Source organism: Dermochelys coriacea, chromosome 7 (assembly GCF_009764565.3).
Source record: "Dermochelys coriacea isolate rDerCor1 chromosome 7, rDerCor1.pri.v4, whole genome shotgun sequence".
NCBI lineage: Eukaryota > Metazoa > Chordata > Testudines > Dermochelyidae > Dermochelys > Dermochelys coriacea.
This window is the reverse complement of record NC_050074.1, coordinates 11,242,393-11,269,646: the sequence shown is the minus strand read 5'-3', so window position 1 is coordinate 11,269,646 and position 27,254 is coordinate 11,242,393. Positions and strand designations below refer to the sequence as shown.

Here is a 27,254-nt window from a genome sequence, read left to right as displayed (position 1 = left end):
CACTGAATGCATCCGATGAAGTGAGCTGTAGCCCACGAAAGCTTATGCTCTAATAAAATTGAAAGTCTTATCAATGGGATGCGAACCTGACTGAGTCCAAATTAGTAGCACAGAATATTGGCAGTTCATCTGAGTTCTCCACCAACCACAGCTAAACCTACTGAATTTGATGCCGAGCAGCATTATAGGGTCAGTGTCTTCCTTGTCATCATTGACTCTATTCAGTTAGGTCTTACATGTAGATTTGAGTCACTGTAACTAATTTGTACCCTTTTTGGGTTTCTTTGGAAGTTCAATAGACTGAGTAATGAAGATCTACTTTCTGTAGCTGAACAATTTCAGCAACAGTACAACAAAGACATCTCAAAAGATCTCAGTGAGGAGGTCATCTTCCTCAAATGAATATATTCCACGAACTTTAAATTGGATTGCAAGCCAAAGGAATTGCTTCAAGAAATATTTGAACTTGGACTCTGTGGGGTGTTTCCTAATATCACAATTGCATTGCGTATTTTTGTCCGTTTTCCTGCATCAGTGGCTTCAGGTGAACACACCTTCAACATGTTGAAGCAGGTAAAGAACTATCACTGTTCAGCTATGGGACAAGAATGTTTGCCATGCTTAATATATAGTATATAATGTATAATCCTTAAAATAAATATATATAATGTATATGTATAACCACAGTAATGATTATACAGCTGTACGTTACTGGCAAAGTAGTGATGTCAGAATAAAGTAAGAAGTATAGGAGAATAATGACTCTAGTTAGAAAATTTTCTTAATGATTCCTGAACTGATACATTACTTGTGTGTTTTTCTCCCTTTGCGAACCTAACAGGATATTCTAGATGTATCAAAATAGGAAAGATCTCACCCCCTCCAGACTCCCACTGAAAGTTCTTTAAAAAAAAGAAAAGGCGTACCCGTGGCACCTTAGAGACTAACAAATTTATTAGAGCATAAGCTTTCGTGAGCTACAGCTCACTTCATTTGTTTCCTCACAGAACTGAGGGTAGCCTAGACTCACTCTTTCTTACTTCTTATCAAGACAAGTAGATCTCAGTTCTGCCAGAAAGTTAAAGATGTGCCTAACTTCAGGCATGAGAATAGTCCAATTGAAATCAATGGGATTATTACCATGCTTAAAATTAAGCATGGGCTTGAATACCTTGGTGAATCGGCCCATACCTAAGCAAAAATTCTTTCTTAGTTTAAGGCTGTAGAAGCAAGAACTCCTTAGCAGAGCTTCAGAGAGCAATTTTAAAAACCCCTGTTCTCCATTTCTTTATACTCTCTGTAGCCTGCCCTCTTCTGTCACATTTTTGACACTATCACTAGGGCAAATTTGCTGAAGTAGCACCAGTGTATGGCCTGGTCTTGACTACAGAATTAGGTCAATGCAAGGCAGCTTACAGCGACCTAACAGTGTAAGTGTGTACACTAAAATATTGCTCCCGCTGATGTAACTCGCCCATGACGCTGACGTAATAACTCCACCTCTGCGAGAGGTGGAGCGCTTAGATCGACTAGTTAGGTCGAACTCTTCTTATAGCTCTGATATCTGGCTGTTAAAAATCAGCACACAGCTGTTTCACCTTCACCTTCCACCCTGGCAGGAACTTCTTCCCCTTTGCTTTACAGATATTATAAAGCTCACAGCAGACAGCTATAACCAGAGCCATTCCTAGGGTATGGCAAATTGGGGCAACTGCCCTGGGCCCTATGCTTTGGGGGCTCCCGTGCTTCCTGAGGAGGTGGGCGGGGAGGTGAGGCTTGGGAGGGTGGGGGGAGCAAGGAGGAGCCCCCCTAGCAACCTCCCGTCCCCCCAGGGCCTCCTGCCTTCCAGTGGGCCCCGCCAATCAGTGCCTCCATCTCCATCCCAGCACCTACCGCCAATTAGCTGTTTTGCCATGTCTGGAGCAAGGGCGCAGTGCGCTTGGGGAGGGAGAAGAACTGGATGGGGAACGGGGGAGCAGGGCTGGGAAGGGACAGGGTGCGGTGGGAAGAGGTGGGGTGGGGACAGGTCTGGGCAGAGCTGGGGGGGCACCCGCGGCTAGATAGAAACTTGGCGCCTATGTCCCGGGCCTCACATCCCCTAGGGATGGCCCTGGCTATAACCATGGGAATATTTTTTTCACTGAGGTCTAATCTTGTGAGTAGACAGCACCAGAAGCCTTTCAGGCAGCCAAAGCCACATTCAACTGTCATTATGTACCTGCTGTGGTTGAAGTGCTCCTAGTTGCTGTTGAGGTGGCCAGTGTATGGCTTCATGAGCCATGGGAATAAGGGGTAGGCTGGGTCTCTCAGCATCACTATAGGCATTTCAATATCCTCAGTGGTAATCATCTGATCTGGAAAGAAAGTCCCTGTTTACAGCTTTCTTAACAGGCCTGTGTTCTTAAAGATGCATGTGTCATGCATTTTCCATCTTCCCATGTTGATGTCGGTAAAACATGCCCAGTGATCCACCAGCACTTGCAATACCATAGAAAAGTGGCCCTTTCTGTTGATGTACTCTGTGGCAAGGAGGTCCTGTGCTAGAATAGGGATATGTGTGCCATCTATCGTCCCACTGCAGTTCCTGAACCCCGTTGCTGCAAAACCATCCGCTATGTCCTGCATATTGCCCAGAGTCAAACTCCTTTGTAGCAGGACATGAGTAATGGCTCTGCACACTTGCATCACAGCAACCCCGCCCCCCACCAGTGGATTTCCCAACTCTGAATTGTTTCCTGATTGATCGTTAGCAATCTGGTGTTGCCAGTTTCCACACGGAAATCTCCACTTGCCCTCCACAGCCAGTTCAGCTCTCATTTTGATGTTGCTGTGTCGGAGGGCTGGGGCGAGCTCCAAACACAGTTCCAGGAATGTGGCCTTGTGCATCCAAAAGTTCTGTAGCCACTGCTTGTCATTCCATACCCGCATAATGATTCGGTCCCACCAGTCAGTGCTAGTTTCTTGGGCCCAGACCTGGCGCTTCATTGTTTGCAGCTGCTCTTTGACGGCCAACAACAACCTTGAATTGTTTCTTTTCATGGTGCACAGCAAGCCAGCCTGCAAAGAATTGTCATATTCCTTGTGGCTCTGGAAATGCTGCAGGATCAGGCACTTTTTGTTCACAACACTCATCACAGTAGTGCAGAGCTGTGTAGGATAGGATCCATGCTTCTTGCAGAGATGGTGGACACGCGGGTTTGTAGAGCTTTTGAAAAGAGGCGTGCAACATTCTGGGATGCAGATAAAATTATGGGATGGAGAAAACTGCATCATGGGATATTGAAACCATATTCCCAGTTACCCCTGTGCAACTTGTTTTCTCCCGTAAGGCATTGCAAAACCTTCCCAAAACAGCCTGTGCTAGATAGTAGTGAGGTGCACAGTGTAATAGCTACCCACAGTGCACTGCTCTCTGCATTGATGCAAGCTCTGCTAGTTGGAGACGTGCACTGCTGAAACAAAGAGCATAATCTGGACATGCAAAAGCAATTTAATGACTGTGGCCGCTGTATGTCGATGTAACTTAGGCTGACTTAATATTCTAGCATAGACTTGTCCTATGTCTCACCACTACTCCCCTTGCTCAGCCCCCCTCCCACCTGTGTTTGTGGATAACCTGTGCTCTCAAGGATTCAGCAGTACTGGAAAGAACTTGGCAGCTGGTTGGCCAATGGCAGGACATTGCTGGGAGAGTGGATGAAAACAGACATAATTGAAAAGTATATTGTGTTTGTAAAAAAGATCTTTTAATGAACAAAGGTTTGTAAAATACTGTGTAAGCTAGTAGACGTTCATGGGAAGATGACATAAGTCAGTATGATATTTAATTTACTTTTCTATTGAAAAGGTAGAAATAAAAAGCAGCTGAATTTTTGTTGTTACTGCTTTTACTAATTTGTCGAATTTTTTTTAATGATAAATAGTTTCTTAGAATAAACATTTGATTACTTTTGTTTTTGACTGGGAGGAGTAAGTACAAATACAGATATCTTTTTGCATGGTATTATAATTAACTAAAGATTTTATTTGTTTGATTATTGCTCTTAGTTTCCACCTTGCTTATTTTCCCTTGTTTTGTTTTTTACCTCTTCAGTTCTCTTAATATCTCATTACCAGTTTTTTTTTTGATCAGCTAGTCTCATTAGCATTTAATGCCTTTAGCTGTTTTCTATTCTTACCTTGAATCTACTTTTAATTAACCTTTTCTGTCTCTTCCTCCAGCTTTTATATACACTGTATTTTTTGTCTTCCTCTAATTTGCTGTTTCATTGTCCTAAGTGTTTTTTTCTTTTTTGTCCCTTATATTTTTATTGTTTATTGCAATCATTGCATCTCCAGTTCATTGTTTTCTTCCTGATTTTTCTTCTCAGACTGAATGGCAGTCATCAGGCTATTAAGATCACTGAAAAACTGCTTTTGCTGCACAATGTTTGGAAATGCCAGTGGAAACATTAGAGCAGGTGTGGCCAACCTGTGGCTCCGGAGCCACATGCGGCTCTTCAGAAGTTAATATGCGCCTCCTTGTATAGGCACCGACTCCAAGGCTGGAGTTACAGGCATCAACTTTCCAATGTGCTGGGGGCTGCTCGCTGCTCAACCCCTGGCTCTGTCCCCACTCCACCCTTTATTGCCCCCTCCCCTGAGCCTGCCATGGTCTTGCTGCCTCTCCCACCCTCCCTGAGCCTCCTGCATACCACAAAATAGCTAATTGAGAGGGATGGGGAGGCGCTGGTTGGTGGGACTGCCATTGGGTGGGAGGCGCTTGAAGCGGGGGAGCTAATGTGGGGCTGCTGACATATTAATGTGGCTCTTGGGCAATGTAAGTTGGTAAATTCTGGCTCCTTCTTAGGCTCAGGTTGACACCCCTACATTAGAGACTAGACTTCATCTTCATTGTGTTTGTGTCAAAAGTATCATGCCATCCACAGCCTCAGAAACAACTCTGACATCATAATCAAAAAGGCTGACAAAGGAGGTGCTGTTGTCATCATGAATAGGTCGGAGTATGAACAAGAGGCTACTAGGCAGCTCTCCAACACCACTTTCTACAAGCCATTACCCTCTGATCCCACTGAGAGTTACCAAAGAAACTACAGCATTTGCTCAAGAAACTCCCTGAAAAAGCACAAGAACAAATCCGCACAGACACAACCCTAGAACCCCGACCTGGGGTATTCTATCTGCTACCCAAGATCCATAAACCTGGAAATCCTGGACGCCCCATCATCTCAGGCATTGGCACCCTGACAGCAGGATTGTCTGACTATGTAGACTCCCTCCTCAGGCCCTACGCTACCAGCACTCCCAGCTATCTTCGAGACACCACTGACTTCCTGAGGAAACTACAGTCCATTGGTGATCTTCCTAAAAACACCATCCTAGCCACTATGGATGTAGAAGCCCTCTACACCAACATTCCACACAAAGATGGACTACAAGCCGTCAGGAACTGTATCCCCGATACTGTTACGGCTAACCTGGTGGCTGAACTTTGTGACTTTGTCCTCACCCATAAGTATTTCACATTTGGGGACAATGTATACCTTCAAATCAGCGGCACTGCGATGGGTACCCGCATGGCCCCACTGTATGCCAACATTTTTATGGCTGACTTAGAACAACGCTTCCTCAGCTCTCGTCCCCTAATGCCCCTACTCTACTTGCGCTACATTGATGACATCTTCATCATCTGGACCCATGGAAAAGAAGCCCTTGAGGAATTCCACCATGATTTCAACAATTTCCATCCCACCATCAACCTCAACCTGGACCAGTCCACACAAGAGATCCACTTCCTGGACACTATGGTGCTAATAAGCGATGGTCATATAAACACCACCCTATATCGGAAACCTACTGACCGCTATTCCTACCTACATGCCTCTAGCTTTCATCCAGATCATACCACTCGATCCATTGTCTACAGCCAAGCGCTACAATATAACCGCATTTGCTCCAACCCCTCAGACAGAGACAAACACCTACAAGATCTCTATCATGCATTCCTACAACTACAATACCCACCTGCTGAAGTGAAGAAACAGATTGACAGAGCCAGAAGAGTACCCAGAAGTCACCTACTACAGGACAGGCCCAACAAAGAAAAGAACAGAACGCCACTAGCCATCACCTTCAGCCCCCAACTAAAACCTCTCCAACGCATCCTCAAGGATCTACAACCTATCCTGAAGGACGACCCATCACTCTCACAGATCTTGGGAGACAGGCCAGTCCTTGCTTACAGACAGCCCCCCAATCTGAAGCAAATACTCACCAGCAACCACACACCACACAACAGAACCACTAACCCAGGAACCTATCCTTGCAACAAAGCCCGTTGCCAACTGTGTCCACATATCTATTCAGGGGATACCATCATAGGGCCTAATCGCATCAGCCACACTATCAGAGGCTCGTTCACCTGCGCATCTACCAATGTGATATATGCCATCATGTGCCAGCAATGCCCCTCTGCCATGTACATTGGCCAAACTGGACAGTCTCTACGTAAAAGAATGAATGGACACAAATCAGACGTCAAGAATTATAACATTCAAAAACCAGTTGGAGAACACTTCAATCTCTCTGGTCACTCGATTACAGACCTAAGAGTGGCTATACTTCAACAAAAAAGCTTCAAAAACAGACTCCAACGAGAGACTGCTGAATTGGAATTAATTTGCAAACTGGATACAATTAACCTAGGCTTGAATAGAGACTGGGAATGGATGAGTCATTACACAAAGTAAAACTATTTCCCCATGTTATTTCTCCCCCCCACCTTACCCCCCACTGTTCCTCTGATATTCTTGTTAACTGCTGGAATTAGCAAAAAGAAAAGGAGTACTTGTGGCACCTTAGAGACTAACAAATTTATTAGAGCTGGAATTAGCCTACCTTGCTTGTCACCATGAAAGGTTTTCCTCCTTTCCCCCCCCTGCTGCTGGTGATGGCTTATCTTAAGTGATCACTCTCCTAACAGTGTGTATGATAAACCCATTGTTTCATGTTCTCTGTGTGTGTATATAAATCTCTCCTCTGTTTTTTCCACCAAATGCATCCGATGAAGTGAGCTGTAGCTCACGAAAGCTTATGCTCTAATAAATTTGTTAGTCTCTAAGGTGCCACAAGTACTGGTTTTCTTTTTGCGAATACAGACTAACACGGCTGCTACTCTGAAACATTTCAGGGATAGGCACCTTTTTCTTAAACTGGCAGTCTCAGATTTTTGTTCATGCTTACAATGTCTAAGGCAAGTCAAATAATCCTAAAAAAAAAGCCTAACTAATTACATAGCCATTCCCATGAGGGGGAAACTTTTGAAAGGCTCTCTTTCTTGCTGCTAAGGTTCACATTAGAGTCTTGCTTCTATAGAATCCAGATGAAAGGCTTTACATTTTGTAACAGTCACATTCAGCTTAGTTAAAAGTTCATTTTTACTCTATTTCAAAATGCTGAACAGTAAAACTCCTTTTTAGGCAATACAAAAGTCTTGAAAGACTCAGGCTGACATATATATTTAATATAGCATTTACATGCTCCAGGGATCACTTGTTTTATTTACAGTAATCCATCATGCTTACCAGTCACCAGTCTGTCTGATTTTTTTTTAAAGAACAGCAACAATTTTTCTTTTTAAAGACTGAACCTTTCCATAAGCCTGTAAATTTCCAAATTATATATTATTTTTATTATAATTATATTATAATAATATATTATTTATATATAATAAAAATATAGCTTGTTTACCTGCACATCTATTAATGTGATATATACCAGCATGTGCCAGCATGCCCCTCTGCAATATACATTGGCCAAACCGGACAGTCTCTACGCAAAAGAATAAGTGGACAGAAACCAGATATCAAGAATCGTAACATTCAAAAACCAGTAGGAGAGCACTTCAGTCTCCCTAGACACTCAATAACAGACTTCAAAGTCACCATTCTTCAACAAAAAAAAATTAAAAAACAGACTCCAACAAGAAACTGCAGAACTGGAATTAATTTGGAAACTGGACACCATCAATTTAGGCCAGAATGAAGAGTGGCTGGGTCACTACAAAAAATAATTTTCCCTCTGTTGATACTCTCATCTTCTTGTCAACTGCTGGGAATGGGCCACATCCACCTTGATTGAATTGGCCTCATTAGCATTACAAAAAATAATTTTCCCTCTGTTGATACTCACACCTTCTTGTCAGCTGTTGGGAATGGGCTACATCCACCCTAATTGAATAGGCCTTGTTAGCACTGACTCCCCACTTGCTAAGGCAACTACCATCTTTTCATGTGCTGTATATTTATACCTGCTTACTGTATTTTCCACTCCATGCATCTGGTGAAGTGGGTTATAATCCACGAAAGCTTATGCCCAAATAAATTTGTTAGTCTCTAAGGTGCCACAAGGGCTCCAAATAAATACAGTTAGCTGGAGTTTCACAGGTTGACAATGTTGTGGCTGTCTTACTGCCTTCTGAAGTCTTCCTTGAATTCACTGCATAGGTGACATTAGTGGCACTGATCTGCCCTTCAGCAAATACTTTTCATATGGTGAAAAATTATGATTTATGTACCACCAAAAATTTGCTAGGCTCTTTGCTAATATATATGAAAAGCAAGCTTCTGCTCCCGAAATATTACAGTCTAAAAAGGTGACACAAACATAAAGGAGAAGAAAGGATTATATCTTTTTTGATATATCTTATAGGAATTACAGGTTTGTTTTTCATGGACCATGGAAAAATAGTTTTGGGGAGGGCTTGAGGAAGAGAGAAGTTGAGATTCAGGGAGGACTCTCCCATGGTGTAGAAATGCTTGTGGGAGAGAGGACAAAGGAAGTAGGGAGGGAGATGGACTTGGTAGGAAACAGGAGAGTGATGTTCAGGAATGAGAGGTAGGCATTAGCAGAAACTTGAAATTGAGAACATGGAGTTTGAAATGGATGTGGAGGCATTAAAGGGACTGTAAAGAGGGTGATGTGTTTGGAGCGATGGACAAGGCAGGTGAGTTTGACAGCAGCAAAGATGAGCAAAGATGTTTAACTCAATGCACTTTGTATTTTTTAGGTTTCTAATACGGTATGTCGTTGAATATCTGGAGAGCAGAGACTTTATTATTGTCTGTTGTACAGCATCTAGCTCTTTTGGATCCTGAGTGGAGTGTCTGAGCACACTTGAAATCACAATAATAATAATAATAATAATGATTATTGCTGTATAATATAACAGAATTAGACCCATTTTACATCTGTGTAGACTGACACCAAGAAGGTTAAGCAGTTTGCTCAGTGTCATAAAGTCATTGGCAACACTGGAAGTAGAATTTACAGTGAAATTCTGTAAAATTCTGTAAAACACTCTCACTGTTTGATAATTATTCACTCCCTTTAAAGGATGTTAAACTATACTGACTCTAATATTAAGAAGCAATTTGAAACACATTCATATATGTTCCTGACAATGTGCAGCCACTCCAACCCCCCCCCCCCCAAAAAAAAAAAACCCCAAACCCTATCTGTGCAGACCTATGTCATTGCTGGTTACACTACATGTTACCATTGAAGAAAGGGTATTTTAAAAAAAATGAGTTTAATTTAAACAGCTCTTTTTTAAGGAAATGATCAAGTTGCTCTATAATAGGTGCCTGATAATCTCTTGTAATATGTGTCTTGTTCTGAGTTTGCCATGATAACCTTTATTTTTTTTCTGTCTCTTACATTTTGAGCTTGTGAAAAATGCTCATGTAGTTAAATTGTAGCAATAAAAGACATCATTTGGGCACTGACTAATGTATGAAATATTTTAAATCAAGTTTAAGAATTTGTGTATTTAGAACACAGTAGGTGATAGTTGATGCTACTTTGCAAGAGATTAAGCTTAAATACTATGAAAATATTGTTTGACAAAACACATTGGTAATACAGAAGCGTGCGTAGCACGCATTTAAAGTGGCAGAAAATGTAGTTATGCATTTATTGTTCTGCTAAACTTAAATTATGCAGAATTTTTTAAAAAGTAGAAAAATAATATATGAATAACTAGATAGGTGTTTTCATATGTTAATGAGCAGTCTCGGGTTTGGGTAATTTATAATTCAAAGTCCTTGATAAATGGAAAGATCTTTATTTGTCAACTAGAAGAAATATATTTCCTCCGGGGAGAGACTTTATTAAGAACACCTGGCACTTTGTATCAGTTAAATTAATGAATGTCTCACCACTTTATCCTTGGGGAATTGTTGCAAATCTTCTTTGCCAACCTCTAGTGAACTTAAATTTTCTCTGTATATATTAGTTCCAGTTGAATATATGTTATAAGATACACTCTTGACCTCTTCAAAACATATACCTCTTAATATATTTCTGTCATTCATGCCCTCTCACTGTTATGGGTTGGGGAGCTTGATCACCTTTTTGCATGGTTTATGTTGCTTTTCACATTAACAGTAAGAGATGTAGTACTCATTGCACACACACACTTGCCTCCTAAAATCCAGATTTCAGATTTACATTCCAATTAATTTTTATTAGTTGCAAACTTTTTAAAAAGTCAGTTTACAGTTGCCATTTGTCTGTTACTTTTTCCACTGAGATAGCTAGGAACACGAGGTTTGGATTATTTCTTGTTCCTGATCATGTCTAATCTTGTGGCCAGTAAGCATGTGAATTATTTCCCACTACTAGAGAAACAAACCTGAGTTGGCTTGTAATTTGTGATTCCTCACTGTACAACTGGCCTGTAACGAGGATATAAGACTTATTGTTACTGACATGTAAGGGGGCATCCTTTATTTGTTCAACTAGTGGAGACCTATGATTTTTGGAGAAAGAGGTTCGAGCTAGTATTCCCCATAGTGTGTGTGTTACATTTGATGGCTGACCATGGTGTGTGTATGCATACAGCTGTGCAATTATAGGCGTATAGGAATTATCGGGGTAGACCAGAGCCAACATGTGGTCCATTTAATCCAGTTACCTCTATATGACAATGGGCAGTGCCAGATGCTTCTGAGGGATTATTTAGCTTCTCTGACGTATCATTCTCCTTAATAGCTCTTTTATTGCCAGGTAGCAATCGTCTGTAGACTTTCAGACTCTTATATTGTGATGCTCTGATTGTACATAGGAATCAACCAGATCTGCTGCTTTCTGTTCAGAACCCAGGGATTTATCCCAAATGGCTTCTCTGACCTCCTTAGGGCATATACTCAGGAAATCGTCTTGTTCAAAAGGTCAAATAAATGGTCATAATTCTCAGTCCCTTTGCCCGTTTTCTCATGGAATCACATATCTCATATATATATATTCTCTGTGACTCAACATTCTAAACCTTAATGTATACATTTTGGGGCAAACTGAAATATTTGCAATACAGCCCTTTACAATTCACTATATATTGAAGCTTGTTTAGTTTCCATTTAATTAAATACACTTAATGCTTTACTGAAGAGTTTTGCTGCTAGCAGGGAGACTTCCGTGTCTTCTGGAATTTTATGTAATTCACACAGTCTCTTGAAAGTAATGAAATATTCTTTAATACAATGTATCTGTTTGTACTGTTTGGCTCAGTGTGTCCCAAATGAGTGTTTTTTGGGGAAGATCGATTACTGCTTGAGGATTTTCTATTTTTAGTTCCCATATATTGAGTTCATGTTGGCATTGCTTCTCTTTCTTTTCTTGCTGTAGTTTGATCTGAAAGGTTTTCAGTTGCAATTTTTCTCTCTCCAACTATATCCATCCTGGGCTCCATTATAAGCTGGAGGGTCTGTCTCCTCCCATCACTGTAGGCTGTGGAACTGCAGATATGCTTTGGGGAGCTGGGTGCACTCCATGGAGCCTGTCAGACTCCAAGGAGGGTGTTCACCTCATCCAACCTTTTACCTGCAGAGAAGATGCAGAGGTCTGCACAGAACTCTGCTAATTTCTTTCTGGTGTATTTGGCATACATTTCTTTGTTCATCCTGCCCTTGCTGCTGTTCTGTTTACCTAATGCTTTCCTTTGTTCTATTTCATTTATCCAAAATAAACAGAAAACAACAAACTGTAACCTTATCTTATTGTTCCCAGCCTTCTCACTCTGAATCACTTAAAAATCTAATTTACCAGTGCTTGAAGTGTGAACTTCAGTCAACCAGCAAGCAGCATGTAAATCCTGCAATTGACTATGTCACTGATATGCTCCTCAGGACAGCCGAGAACCATAAGCCACCGTCTTACCCTTCCGCCTTAGCAAGGATGAGCTTTGCTGAAGATTAGGCTGTATCAGCTTCCTACCACACCAGTCTGTCCGCCTCATCAGCAAACATCTCGAGACTTTGCCAGTCTTAATCTTGACTTGCAGGTAGTACTCAGTGAACCAGCTCCTGAGTTCCCCAGAGATATCTCTCTGCAAGTGTCCAATCCCTCTCACTTTTTAGAGACTAAAACTTAATTTTATGAAGTTACAGTTTTTGCCAAAGTGATTTTCTTTCTTACATTAAATTACTAGCATCTCTAACCCTCCAGGCCAGAGGATCCAATGTTCACAGAATCAGAGGATGCCGTCCCATTTGTTCCCTAAGTGACAGATAACTGGAATGTCTTTTTTTCTCCCCTAATGTTTCCCAAAGTCCATTGTCTCTGCCTACAGAGCCAGGAAGACTTCCTGGTGAGTGTGGACTCTTGTCTCCCAGCATGCCCACAGTGCTGTTTCCACTGACACGTATCAGCTTGAATACTTTGTTTACCTTTTATGTAAATGTACTTTCATTGTCCTCTGCCTGTAATCAAGCTAGTCAGACAGGTAAATCCGCATTGCGTTGTCTAGGGCAGGCTTGACTTATGCCCTGTCTCCAAAACACATTTTAAGAACATATTTCCAACACATATACATAACTCTTTATGCACAACCCATACATTCATCACGCAGTAATATTCATGACCAATGTGTCACCAGCTTTCATAAAAGACCTTATTCGATACACTTTTGTAGTACAATACTATTGTATATAATCAGTTGATTCAGTTGCTTATTCTTTGGGGTTCAGACCCTATGGTCTCCCGCTGTGTGTCTGGACCCTGATTGTCACAGATATACTTAACCAAAGACGTGAAAAGATAAGATTTGTTGTTTGCCTTTAGGATACACCTACACAGTTTGTAGCAGACTGCAGCAACGAGTGTCCGAGTCCAGGATCATAGACTTGGACTTGGGTCACCACGCTAACAATAGCTAACAACAGTAGACGTTGCAGCTCAGGCTCTGAATCCTAAGGAGGGGGTGGGTTTGCATCTTGGGCTGGAGCTTGTACTCCAGCGTCTTCATAGCTGTTGTAAGTGTAGTAGCTCGAGTCTGTTGACCAAGGCTCTGAGACTTGCTGCTGCAGGCCATGTAGACATGTCCTTAGATTCCCTGTTACACTTTCAGCTTTTCTGTTTTCCATTTTGACATAGTTTGTGCTCTTTTATATTGGCCCCAATAGGGTGGAATTTCCATTTATACATGATTCTGCAATAGATCTCAGAATAGCTTCTTACTGAGGTTTCTCTATTGGAAGCTAGTTGAAATTTGAAAGTGACTTGTTTTCCAATTTGATGTTACTGTAAGTGCAGACAGCCTGATGCAACAGCTTTTAATATCACAGTAGAGCCCACCCTAGCATAGCAAAATGCAAATGTTTTCTTGGTATGTTCTTTCAGAAATCAATTTATTTCAAATGTATTAAAACATTGCACATGGGGGCTTATAGATAAGTTAGTGTAAATGAACCAGATAATTCACTGAAAAAGTCAATAAGAGATTCCAAAACTTACAAAAGATCTCTTTGTAAGTTTTGGAATCTAAATATAAGGAATAGATGCTAAATCATTCTGTACTGATGGAGAATAAGGGTTGAATTACCATCATTCTTGCTAAATTGTCATTTCTCACTAAACCATGGCAACAGAAAGAGATCAACTTTTTCAAGACATAACAAAAGCTTGAATTTCTGGGAATTTGGAAATAAGTTGGCTTTATTCCTAAGAAATGTTAAGTTCACAAAGAAGTTTGCTAAGAGCTAAAATCAAAGCATGTAATGCTTATGAAGTAGATGGAGACATTGAAGATTTTCAAAAAGAAGCATGTACAATTTTTTTTTTCATTTGCAGTCTGATGCCTTAAGAGAGTGTGTATATGTATGTGCTGGAGCCTTTGGTGTCCATTACGTTTGTAACATTTTATGGTATGTTTGGATAAACTCTTGTGCCAAGATCCTGGGATAAGAAGACTGCACGTCTTAAGGAGAAGATTGTAACCATAAGGATGTGGATTGTATAAAACTGTGAGCAGTATTCCAGTGTAAACACACATTTCCTGGATTTACTGGAATTGTTGGAAGAATGTGACATGGTTGTGTTAAAAAGAAGGGGTTTATGCATAAAAGAGAAATTTGTTTACGTGATATACCTATGAGAAATACTCTATTTCTAAGGAAATGTACTTAATATTTTCTAGATTAGGTAACTGAAGAAAAAACAGTGGGCTAAACAACACACTGCCACACCACCAGCATACCACCACTCAAACACTGACCTAAAGTTTCTAGATAGTCTTAATGAAAAATTTTAGATCAGGTTCCTTGGCTTCTTAATTTGACTTAAAAGAGATTTCTTGTTGACATAGCCTGAGGTTTGCACAAGGATCATTTCTGGTCAGTCATTTATCTCTTCTGTAGTTTAAGGATAATTTCAGGATCCTTTTGCATTGCATTTAAGCAGTGATCAGAAACATTACCTTTGGGTTCTTTTAAAAAACAAGCCTTGTGAGAGAGCAGAAATTAGCAGACAGTTTTCACTTGCATTATTTTATATGTGGGACTAATTTTCTATGTGTACACTAGAAATTGTGCCACTACAGTCAATTTTGGATTCAGATAGAAGTTTTTCCCTGGAAAATCTAACAGCAAAAATCTTATACTGATATGTTGAATGGCTAACATAATATATCAAGTACTACATTATCTAGGGTTTCATCTATCAGACGTGTTCTGCTCCCGACAGCTAATCAGAACACATGATTTTTACTTGACGCTTTAAGAATGCTACTAAGGCAGTAAATGCGGTTATTCATATCTGTTCTTGGAATAAACCTGAACAGAGGATATGTTGTATTTATTCATATTTATAAAAGTGCCTGTAACAGTGCACTAGTTGCAGAATAATAATTCTACATACAATCAAAACTCGGTTAAAATGGTCATAAAAGGATCTCCCAACCCATTGAAATAGGCTTCTCCTGGTCCTTGCAACACAGATTAGCTTCTCTTCCTGTATTGTGGAAAAGTATGGGAAAGTAGCATATTATTGAAGATAATCAAATCTGAGTGGTGTCAGAGCAAAGGAGGAAGTCGGTTCCAAAATTCCAGATAGCACCTTGTCACCAGAACATTTTTTGTTTAAACTTAACGGCTGTAAGCTTGAGCATCTCAGAACATTGCAACCTCAACATTAATAAATAAGGAATGATGTGACTCCTCAAATAGCTGAGACTAAAACAATTTAGTTCTTTAGAACTCAAAATCAACAGCTAAAATGGCAGACCATGCAAATCACGGCACATGAGTGTAGTGTATTCCCTACTGATAATATAGTAAGCAGGCAGCCTCTTAGTATGCTTAGTAAGTAGGCAGACTCATTCTCTACCAGCTACAAATTCTAAATGGTTTACAATACAGCCTCATGTGAAGCACGTTGGTGTAATCCAGCCTTAAACTGTAAAGAGACAGTTGGCCCTGGTGATGTCTGTATCTGAAAGAAAAGGCCGTGACCTCCTTGACAAGTACAAGTGATGGAAAGAGAGCTTGGTAGCTGCTACTACGTGACATCTGAAAGCAGCTGCGGAACCAAAAAGGCACTCAAATTGTGAACCTGAGTCGCAGATGGCAGGCTTGCTCCCTCGTTCAAAGACGCTAATATAATTGTGGTCAGTTTTGGGGTACTTCTCGTAGTATGTAATAACTTCAGTTTTCATGCATGCTTACTGTTAATTAACTCCAATAACTCAGTTTAGTCTCTACCACCTAGCCCTTATCTAATTCCAGTCTCCGGGGGCTCTGGATCTGGGTGAATTTTTCAGTTGTGTCAGATGTCTCCAGTGATTTGAAGAGAGAGCAGGGTGTTGACAGCATGCGGAAGGCAGGTATACCATGCCTTCCCATTAAACCCTCCTCACAGCCCCCATAGTGAACAGGAAGAGAGAAAACAGAACCCTGTGTCAGAAAATCCTGGGCTCAGAAGGGCAATTGCCCAGTCCTCTCCTCTGGGTAATGTAAAAAAAGAAGGAGAATAGCTGTTCTAGAGCCAATCCCAATCTGTTCCTGTGAAGGTTTGCAGACCCATTCAGAGCACCAGTATCAAAAGCAACTGACAGAAAAAATTAGCATGAACACTGGGGGTGACAGGCTGAATGAATGGCGAAATGGACTTTCAGTGGGGACAGGATTTCACTCTTGATCTTCATTCAGCACTGGGAGGCGATTGTCAGCCAATACAACCAGCACAGCTTCTAAACCTTATCCAGGTCTAAAATCAAACTTGAGTGGGTTCAGAGAGACAGAATTACTCTTGTTTTCGTTCTTTCTCTTATCATTTCTTTACCCTGCCACTGCTCTCGGAATGCTAATATCTAGGTTCCTTGGTAAGAACTTCAGAAATTTTCAGTCATGTCTTTGGCCCTGATTTTGCATAGAGCTCTGTACAGGATACCCTTGCAACCTCACTGAGCCCTGGCATTTTCAGAATGGTTCTAACATGGGTACAAGGATCTGCGTAAACAGAGTAACTTGCATGATCGGGGCATTGGCAATCCTAAAAGCCTATGCACTTGTCTACATGGGGAGAAAGCTCACAGTAGCAGGTGTGCACTAGTTACTCCACACTAACTCCTTGTGTGGGCACTTTAGTGTCCACTGACAGAGCCTTTGTGCTCGCTAGCTTAATGCACTTTGGAAGAATATTAAGCTAAACCACATGAGGGCACTCTTAGTGCATAGTAAGAGTGTCCACAGAGGGAGTTAGTGCGGAGTAGCTACTATTGTGCTTTAAATTCACACCCTGGCTTACTGCACATTAACTTCTCTGTGTAGTTAAACCCTAAGTCGAGTTAATATGTGTTCAGTAAAAGATTGATAATAATCAAAGTAAGAATGACTTAGGCTTTTTGTCTCTGAGATATGTAATGTTGTAATGGGCATCTCTCTTACCACTTCAAAAGTTTTTTTCCGCCCCTGGTATCCTGCTGTTAATTGATTTAAACTCGTTAGACTGACCTCACACTTGATAAAGCAACCCCCCATCCTTTTGTATATTTATACCTGCTCCTGTGTTTTCACTCCATGCATCCAATGAAGTGGGTTCTTGCCCAGGAAAGCTTATGCCCAAATAAATTTGTTAGTCTCTAAGGTGCCATGAGGACTCCTTGTTGTTTTTGTTTTAAATATGAGATTGTTAACCAGTTTGCTTTCATGGGATTGTGGAAGAAGTATATCTCTTTGTAAAAGGAACATTTTGGTTTTTAATTTGTAATCTGTTGTCCTTTTACTTTTTTTAGTCTCCTTGTCAGAAGAAGAGAAAGAGCAGCTGAGAAAATTCACAAATAAATCTTACCTGCTAGATAAAAGAACCCGTCATCAAGTGTATTTCAGTTTAATTGATATCCTTCTGGCATACTGCTATGAAATTTGTATTACTGAAGGAGACAAAAATGTAAGTTTTTTTTTTTCCTTAATGAAACTTTAGAAGTGGCTCAGCAGCCAGTCTACAAGAGATTGCATTGTCTCCCACAAGGCATAGCTTTTAAAGTGGACTTTGTTCCAGAATTTAAAAAGTGAGGACTGAAACGTTACATTTCTAGATTAGCCTAATGGACAGCAGTTTAGAACTGGTATCATTCCAAATTATTTTTATGCTGGTGCGACGGGTCTGAAGCATCACTTAACTGTGGGAGGGAGAGGGAAAGAGGGTGTGGTGCAGGAGATATAAAAACAAATGAATCACTTCAGGTTATTTCTTGGATCATTGCTATGCTATGACTTGATTATCCAGATAGGGACTACATGAAAGGACTGCTGTTTAATACTGTTTTTTTATTCTTTTTTTTTTCTGGGTAGTTTTATAATAGTTTGAATTGTTTGTTTGTCACAACAGTGTGTGTTTGGTTATGTAAAATGTCATTGGTGGGCATGCAGGATGAAGGACAGGGTTCTGGAGTTCCACAGAAGCTGGTATTTTGAATTGCTTCTGTTCAGGGAATTCCATAGCTTTGAAGCTTTAAAACAACTGTTTTTTGTTTTAAAATGCCTCTTAGAGCACAGGTATTAGTTATGAGAAACAGTCAGTAAACTAAAGCAAAACTTTTGAAACCTTCAAAGTAGCCACAGAAAACTTTGGCCCCAATTCTGAGTACTCCCTTTCCCCTAGATCACTACCGGTTGTGGGGCTTGCCCTTCCCCTGTGAAAGAGTAACCATAAGTCTCCCCTTACATTCTGTTTCCCATAGCCTCTGATGGGCCATAGGAAACAGAACAGCCAGAGCACCGTGTTCTTCAGCTATGTTCTCTTCCCTTCCCCAAAACAGCCTTAGCACTCTTCCTCCCCCTTCCCCCCACGCCCCAGATTGGGAGAGGGGGCAGCATAGAGCTGTACTTTGGCCAGGAAGGTGCCCTGCAGACGAGTGTTGATATTCTCTGAGAGCTGTTACTTCCCCTTGTTTTTGCTACCAGAGTGGAGCAGATAAACAATCTCGCTCTCCTGATTGGAATGAATCCTTAAGAATAGACATTAGAATTGTGTGCAGAACTTTGCAGGTCTGTACTTTGCAGGTATAATAATAATAATCCTTTTTACTAATATAGCGCTTCTGTTTTCAGTGTGCTGTACAAACACACACAACTTTATCCTTACAATAGCCCTGTTAGGTAAAGTAATAAATATTGTTATGCTATTTTTTTTAATGGGGAAATGGAGACATGCAGAAGTTAAATGATTTGTCCAAGGTCACAAATCAAAGTAAAATCAGAGCCAGGATTATAATTCAGGAATTCCTGGCTTCTAGCCCTTCTCATTCCGCTAGAGCATACTACCTTACAAATCCCATGAATCTGCCACACTTTAAAAAGAACCACACTGTACATGCACTGCTGGATTTAGGTCCCCATTTAGAAGCCAAAAACCTTGAACAGTTTTTAGGAAAAAGAGGCATTTCAGTTTGAGCTGTGTTGATTCATTGGGCAGACATTCAAGGTGCTGTTGCTTGGAGGAAAGTGTATTTATTAAGAGAGAGAATTCCACTAAAATGCAGTTTTTCTGTGATTGCTGTTGTGTTTGAAAGGTTTTATGCATAAACTAGATATTCCCAGTCATTTAAATACACACGTCATAAATATTCTTAACCTTTGCAATTTTAAACATTTAAATTACTACTGGCAGAATATTTTTTGAAAATAGTTCGCCTGCAATTTTGAATGTTGAATTAAATAATATTTGTTTTATTCCCCTCCTCTTCCCCCCCCCCCAAAAAAAAATCAGGTAGAGTCGTCATGGAATATCAGGAAACTGAGTGCAACTTTGTGCTGGCTCGAGGTAAGGTGAATTTCAAGAACTGTCATGTTGGTGGTTAAAATACCATTATTACTGTATGTTATGTTCTGCTCATTCATAACTACAGATGTATTGTTTCAGAGTAGCAGCCGTGTTAGTCTGTATTCGCAAAAAGAAAAGGAGTACATGCTACAGCAATGCATCCGATGAAGTGAGCTGTAGCTCACGAAAGCTTATGCTCGAATAAATTTGTTAGTCTCTAAGGTGCCACAAGTACTCTTTTTCTTTTTATAGATGTATTGAATGTTTTAAATTTCCTTTTGCTGTATGTAGTTATTTTAATTAATTACATGTTGTAACTTCCAAACTAACTATAGAATTATTTAAAATGGATCTTTTAGGAATTGCAGTATACATTTCCAGGCTAGGCTTATTGTAAGTGAGATATTTTTGGACTACACAGATATCTGGTAAAGTTTTGATATCATTGTCACCACCATGGAGCAAACTGTAATATCCATTAGGTGGAACACTGATGTATATAAAGAACAGCGGTACAGAAAAAGTAAAACAAATACTTTGGCAAGATGTCTGCATCTGATAAGTAAGCCGGAACAAGATCAGGTGCTTTCTCTTGCTCACATGGACTGGATTGACACTCTGAAGAAGCATTAAATATATCATTCTTACCACATAAACATTTTTCCTTAAATTAATAAAGCTTACTTATCTGGTTGGATGTGGTTTGTGGTATGTCAGTAAGGATATTATTGTAAAGCTATGGTCTGACTAAACTAGGAATTTTCCTGCTGTTATGAAAAAATAGTAGTTTTTTTACCAGCTTGATACTGTAATATAGTAAAATATTTGTCAAGTAGGCATATTAAATGCAAACAAATTCGTAGCACTAGAAAATAATAGTATAAAACTCCAGCTGTTTGAACAAAAGCCAGAGATAATCTTCCGATTTCACTGGCTGAGAGTAGCATTGGATGCTAAGACAGCTGCTGTCAATCAGAATGTTTGAAAAGTATCTTAAAAATTAACTACAAAAACTGGCAAGTGGCTTTATTTTACTGGGCAATTAGTTTTAGAAAGGATTATTCTAATAGTTATCTTTTTCACACTGAGCTCTCTCACACACAAGCATATCACCTGTTTGAAGGGATACTGACAATGTATTACTTTAAAATGGTTGTGTAGTTTTATCTTCATGTTTCTCTGATTAAATTCTTTGATTTAAAATGGTTTTAAGGCATTAAACTTTATTTCTGTTAAAGAAGGTAATCATGGCATGGAAAAATGGAAGTAAGAACAAATATAATAAAGAGTACACACAAATTGCAGTATCATGCAACTTTGCTTTAATGACTAGAAGTCCCTTTTTAATGAATGACTGATGAACAATCAAGTTAAAAACATATGGATGAAATGCATTTGTTTTGCTAAAAAAATTCTCTCATCCTGAGCACCAACTGACAGAAACATAAGATATGAATATCAAATATTGTTATGATTCTCAAATATAAAATCATTATGGATCACTGAGTTTGCAAATTACTAAGGGGCGGATTAATAACTGTACTTTATGACAACACACATGTCTTTATAAAGTTTTTATATATAACAAAAACATTTAAATATTAAATAAATGTATGCTCTTTAAACAAAGACATGTTAGAAGCTAGTGTATTATGTAAGGCGATGCACTATAAAAGGATACTGTCAGAATTGACAGGCCAAGTTATATCTATTTAAAATATTCATATTTTACTTCATCCTGCCTCTGTGATTCCTAAAAACTGGTTTATACCAGCAAACAAGGATTGTAGCACATTTGAAACTGAAACTGTTCTTCTGGGTGATATTATAATAAAAACCCCATAGTAAGGAGTTTCTCCACAATTGTAAGGGCATAAAACTGATGCTGTGTGTCCATTCCACTCTTGTGAGGGGGAATCTTGTAAATTTTAATAATCTGCCTAAACACAAAAATGAGATAAGCAGAATGGAGAGACTGTCAAAACACATCTGGGCCTACTAGCTCTGACAATACCCTGTGAATTTAGTTTGCTTTTGTAATATTTTTGTATTGTTCAATTAGTAAATTCTTCACATTTTGAAGTGTGAATAATTCATAATGTATTTCTATAATCAAAGTCCCGTGTACTACATGGTACAATGGGACCAAACTGCACCAATGGTTAAATTCTGCTCCAGCAACTTCTAAATTCCATAGCAACACTAATTTATTTAATCACCGTGCTATATTCATTTCTCTCTTCCCATCTCCACACAAACACACACAGCTATGGGTCTGATTTTAAAAAACAAAATAACTACTTCAGGTTAAATTTGTTTCAATATGTTTTACAGTGATTGCTTTCGAGGATGGTATTTTTTTCCCAGTCCTCTTTCGGAAGCCCACTTTGGTGCACTGAAACTCAGCTCTTGCAGTGTTTTCTTGATAGCCCAGCTGGGGACCACCTTTGCCATGTGTGGGCAGGGACTGTCATTTATTAGGTGTTTGTACAGTGCCTAGCACAATGGGGGGTCTAATCTGGCTATGCCCTTTAGGCACTATGGCAATATAAATGTTATATAATAATAATAATTTGTATCAGGGAAGTCAGATACTTGTAGCCTGCTTCAGCCGCTCATCTCCGCAGCTCAATAGGTCTTGACTATTGCACTGTTTTCCAGGCTTCATAGCTTACACCAGTCTGCACTTTTGGCTTCCTCTTTGGGCTGTATTTGGACTGTAATTCTGGCTCCCCAGTCTTCTGCCACCAGGCGTCAAACAACAGTGCAGGGAGTATGCACTGTAATCTGTTTAACTTCCCCTTGTGGGGAAGGATGGGAAGCAGCAACTGCAGCCTGGCTGCAGACAGAAGACAAAATGTTAGGCTCTTGGCTGCAGCAAAACAGCAAATTCCATGACAGAAATAGTGAATTTCATGGCATCTTGAAAAATATCCCAAATTCCATAGTTGCAGAATTGCAGAATCCATATGCCCCTGATTGAGTTTACATCTTTCAGAGGTATTGTTTCAGAGTGTCTGCAGACATGGGCAGTGGATGCTTACACTGATTTATCCTTGGTTCATGTTTTCAACCATGCTTTTTTTCAACTCCCGTGAACCTTACATAGCCAGTACAGCCAAGACTGAGTGAACTGAATTCTATTCCATTTTGTGCATCTTTCAGTAGAATTGTTCCCTGAGTTTCTGTTACACTTGTATAAAGCAGTAGGTTGCCCAGGTGTGGCTTAGGGGCTTATCTGGCCTGTGGAACCTTTATTTCTGGTGAAGATAAAGAAGATAGAAATAACCCAGCTTAACTGTCTGAGCTAAGCCTCTGTTTGTAGGGTTGGCAATTAAAAAAAAAAAAAAAAAAGGGCCTAATTTTGCAAACACTTCCAGTGGTGCACTACTCATGATAGCAAACACTATTCAGTAGTAAGAGTTTGCAGGGTTTGGGCGTTTAGTTCTGTAGTTTTTAACGTTTCAATGCCATGTGTGTTACTGTGTAACACTGTAGTTAGGCGCAACTGATGAAGTTAAAAATGCAGTGGCAGTCTTACCTCTTGACTTTTCACAATCGTAACTTACTGTAATGAAGAGGTTTTCTTATGAGTGTGCGTTTACCGTACAATGTAGCAATTCTTGCCTCAGCCACAGTCAGCAGTAGACTTCACACCCAGGAAATTCAGTCATCTGGCACCAAGTTGTTAATAACAGTGGCCAGGTCTATACTACAGACTTACATTGGTCTAACTACATTGCTCGGGGTGTGAAAAATCCATCCTGCATCCTGCCATCATAGCTCCGTCGGTTAACTATGCCGACGGAGGAGCTATAAGGGCTTGTCTTCATGTACAGCACTAATCTGTTATGCAAACCATGTAGAAGCAGCGTGTTTTCATCAATATGTAAACAATATTGCCTGAGATATAGTTTGTTTGAATGGACTGTCATTTTGCTATGCATGGAATGTGCACACTTTATGACTGTAACGTTAATGACTAACAATATATAAATAATTAAAATATGTATCAATAAACTTAAAATGAAAAAAGTTTGCTATGTTCATCTAATATGAACCAAGGGCTGACTGGTTAGCAATAGTGGTTTTTATTAATTTTAATCAATTGCAAATTCAGGATGAAAAAGGGTGGGTTTTTTTGAAATTCATAAATGGAAAGTTTTATCTTGGAAGAGTGAAAGATGGAAAGGAAATCACCCTTGAGAGAATCTTTAATAATTCACTAATGCCTCTGGCCTAAGTAAATTAGAGGTCTTCTTCGCTTATAAAGGAGGACAATGAGCTGCCTTCCCAGGGGAGATATATTTATCTCTATCTTCAGTATCCATAACTTTGCTAAAAGACAAAGGCATATATCGTTTTTAGAGTTCTTGTGTGTGTACACGTGGATTCTGTTATCGTATGTTTTTAATTTTTATTTATTCTTAAAAGGCTTTTTATAGCTCTCTTTAATATACATAATGTTAAGGGACAGACTTATTGCTGTAATGTAAAGAATGGCAAAGACTTCAGTTAAATGTTTTATTGTAATGTGCCCTGAATTCAATATTTTTCAGTTAAAAACCAATAAATTTGTCAGACTTTTATAATTGTACCATGCAAGTTGAAAGTGCTGGGTCTTGTTTCTGTTTAAAATTAACCTATTGTTTCCATAGCTGTTAAAACTATAGACCTTTTTGTGTGTGTTTAGCTATAATGTCTTTTAAAAAAAAATAAATTACTGTGTGCTTTTTTTATTCAAGTAAATTAATTATACAATTTCATTGATTTCACTCAGAGTTTCACTAGTATTTCTGAGGTCCTGGTATCCTTTGGAAGAAGGGTTTTATGTTATCCACTCTACAGACATTTCAAATTAGTGATACGAGCCTTCAGTGATACAGTCATGATATTGCAACTAGGTGAGATACTTAATATTTTACTATATGTGTTAATTAGCCATGTACAGTGAAGTCTGATGTACTCTATATTTATTTATATGGGGGATGAAGGGGTCTTGTCTACACAGAGCATTAGTACACACCAGCTAGGGTGTAAATTCTAGTGTACACAAATGTGTCATGCACTAGCTGTCCGTGTGGATCTTGCTGACATGCACTAAAAGTTTCTTAATGTATGTTGAACTAACATATTATTTATCAGTGACCCAGAAAGGGCTGAAATAACAGCTTCATGATGTGGAAAGCATCAAAATAATGCAGTATGCATCATAAAATGTTTTTTATCACTTTCAAAGCCATAATTATATCTTGGGGGGGGAGGAAGACATCTATAAGCTTGTCTTTTAGTGCACTGCCTCTGCCTTTACCTACGTAAAATCAGACAGTGTTAAATAACCAAATAATGCCGTGTAAACAAAACATATAGTAGTGGGATGCTATATGGACAAAACCATTCCTTTTGACTTGAATCCAGTAAAACACTTAAGCACGTGCTTAACTTTCGACAAGTGAGTAATCTGATTGACTTCACACTCCATAGTGGCCTTTCCCTAAATCATGATAGACGAAGCTGGAGTGTAATATAGTAACATAGTATAATAATATATTTGGAATTTAAAATTGAATAAGATATTTTGGCAAGGAGTTTCATTGCAGCTATGATAGTGTCTGATGTGTTCAGTTTATTGATAACACACAAAATGCATCGCCCAAGGTCTGAGACTCTGGGTACTAGATGTATAGCAGTGGTTCTCAATGTACTGGTGACCCCTTTCACATAGCAAGTGTCTGAGTGTGACTCCCCCCTATAAATTAAAAATACTTTTTAATATATTTAACACTATTATAAATGCTGGAGGTGAAGCGGGGTTTTGGGGTGAAGGCTGGCAGCTCATGACCCCCCATGTAATAACCTTGCGACCCCCTGAAGGGTCCCGACCGCCAGTTTGAGAACCCCTGATGTACACTTTCCAAAGGCACTTAACAGAGCATAACCCTGTGACTGTTAAGAACAGCTCCTAGGAAAACAGTAATTTCCACTCATTAAAAAGTAGATTGTCAGAGTTGACACAAACAATTAACAAGCCTACAGATCAGTCATTAAATGAGTTGTTAACTAGTTTTTCAGAAACTATTGCTTTTCCAAAATATTATTCAATTGATGTAATAGAAAAATATACATAAAAAGAGAAGAACTGCCAGGAAAACAGCTGGACAGGTAGCTCATGAAGGAAAACTGTGAGTGAATTTTTTTAAATATGTAGAGTTCACTCTCAACATTCACAGTATTGACTTTTTTTTTTGAGCTGGTTGGTAAACTAAATGTTCGTTTGCATTAATTCATGTTAACATATATATGTTTGGCATAGAGATACACTGAGTTTTTTAGTATACTTCTCTCTGCTTAAATATTCTTGAGATTTTGTCTCTTAGAATTTGATGACTATATTCGTGCAAACACAAGGGGTTGGTGACATCTTTTATTGTCCTCATATATTCAGTTTCATGTTATTCTTTAAGAGGGAGACAATAAAGTTCAGTTTATTTCTTTAGATGCAAACTAATTTTGCTGCTTGCAAGTATGTGGAAAAAATATACAGAATTGTCCCTGGGAAAAGAGCTTAATTTACTTGATTTGATGCCATAGAGTGGAAAAAAATCAGATTGAGGAAATAAAAACTAGCTGAATGAATTGTATAGTCTCCTGTTACTTTATAAATGTTTTATTTTCAATGCATAAGCCACTGAGCCTGTGAAAAAGTTAGATTACAGAGACTTTATTTCTGTAACATCAAATGATTGATGTAGATTTAGGCCCGAATTATACCCTCCTACACACAACCTCATAGGAGAGGAAAAAGTCCTTCTGAAGCTCCATGAGTTTAAAATTGTGGGATTTCTGCTGCAGGCAGTCATAGCAGTGAACTCCTGCAGAGTCCAACAATCTGAGCAAATGCGCTGGCTCTTATGGCACTTATTGTGTTTAATATAATGAAATCTCATAAATATTTATAAGATCATTGTTTTCAGTTGTCTTACAGATGTGGGATCTTTTTATATATTATTTTAAAATCTGTCCCACTAACTTTTAAGCAATCAAAACATCTCTTCGATAAAAGCAGTTTATTAACTGCTCAATATAATGTAATACCGTTACTTTACAAATAAACTAAATTGTTACAGGTTAATATTTTCATTTATTTAAGACACCTTAAAGTGAATTCCATTTACCATGCTTAGACTTGTTTCTGTGATCATTGTATGACTTGGAAAAATTTTGGTGCAGCAAATACCTATGATGAAGCAAAGAAAATCTTTAGTTCACAAATGTTTACACTAATCTTGTGCACATTCTTAAATACTTATCATTACTTTCTGAATAGATCGTTTCCTTCTTCAACCTTGATTTGTACTATACAAAACAATTGAAATTTTCCATGCTTGGTACTTGGTAATCAAGTTGATATTCAGTCCTGTGTTTCCAAACTACAGAATAAAGTTACCTGCAGTGAATGACTTGAAGAAAAGGAATTTAGAGCGAAAACAGTGGCATAGTCTTCATAGGCCATAAAATCTTAGACTTGAGTAAAGAACTGATGTTAGTAAAGGCCAAAAACAAATGTCCTTGGATAGAACATAGCATTGTGAATTTCATGGTGATGGGCCAGTAAATGAGTTACGCTTTCTAGAATAGCTACATTAAGGTTTGAATAT

The 27,254-nt window shown here is 39.1% G+C and overlaps 1 protein-coding gene across 1 annotated transcript in view; it reads left to right on the top strand.

Annotated features, from left to right (window-relative positions):
- Positions 1–27,254, top strand: part of SHQ1 (SHQ1, H/ACA ribonucleoprotein assembly factor) — a 102,347-nt gene that overhangs the window by 26,419 nt on the left and 48,674 nt on the right. The window contains exons 8-10 of the mRNA XM_038411600.2: positions 17,567–17,721; positions 19,543–19,596; positions 24,377–24,500. Coding sequence (XP_038267528.1) covers positions 17,567–17,721; positions 19,543–19,596; positions 24,377–24,500 — 333 coding nt within the window. The remainder of the gene's footprint in view (positions 1–17,566; positions 17,722–19,542; positions 19,597–24,376; positions 24,501–27,254) is intronic.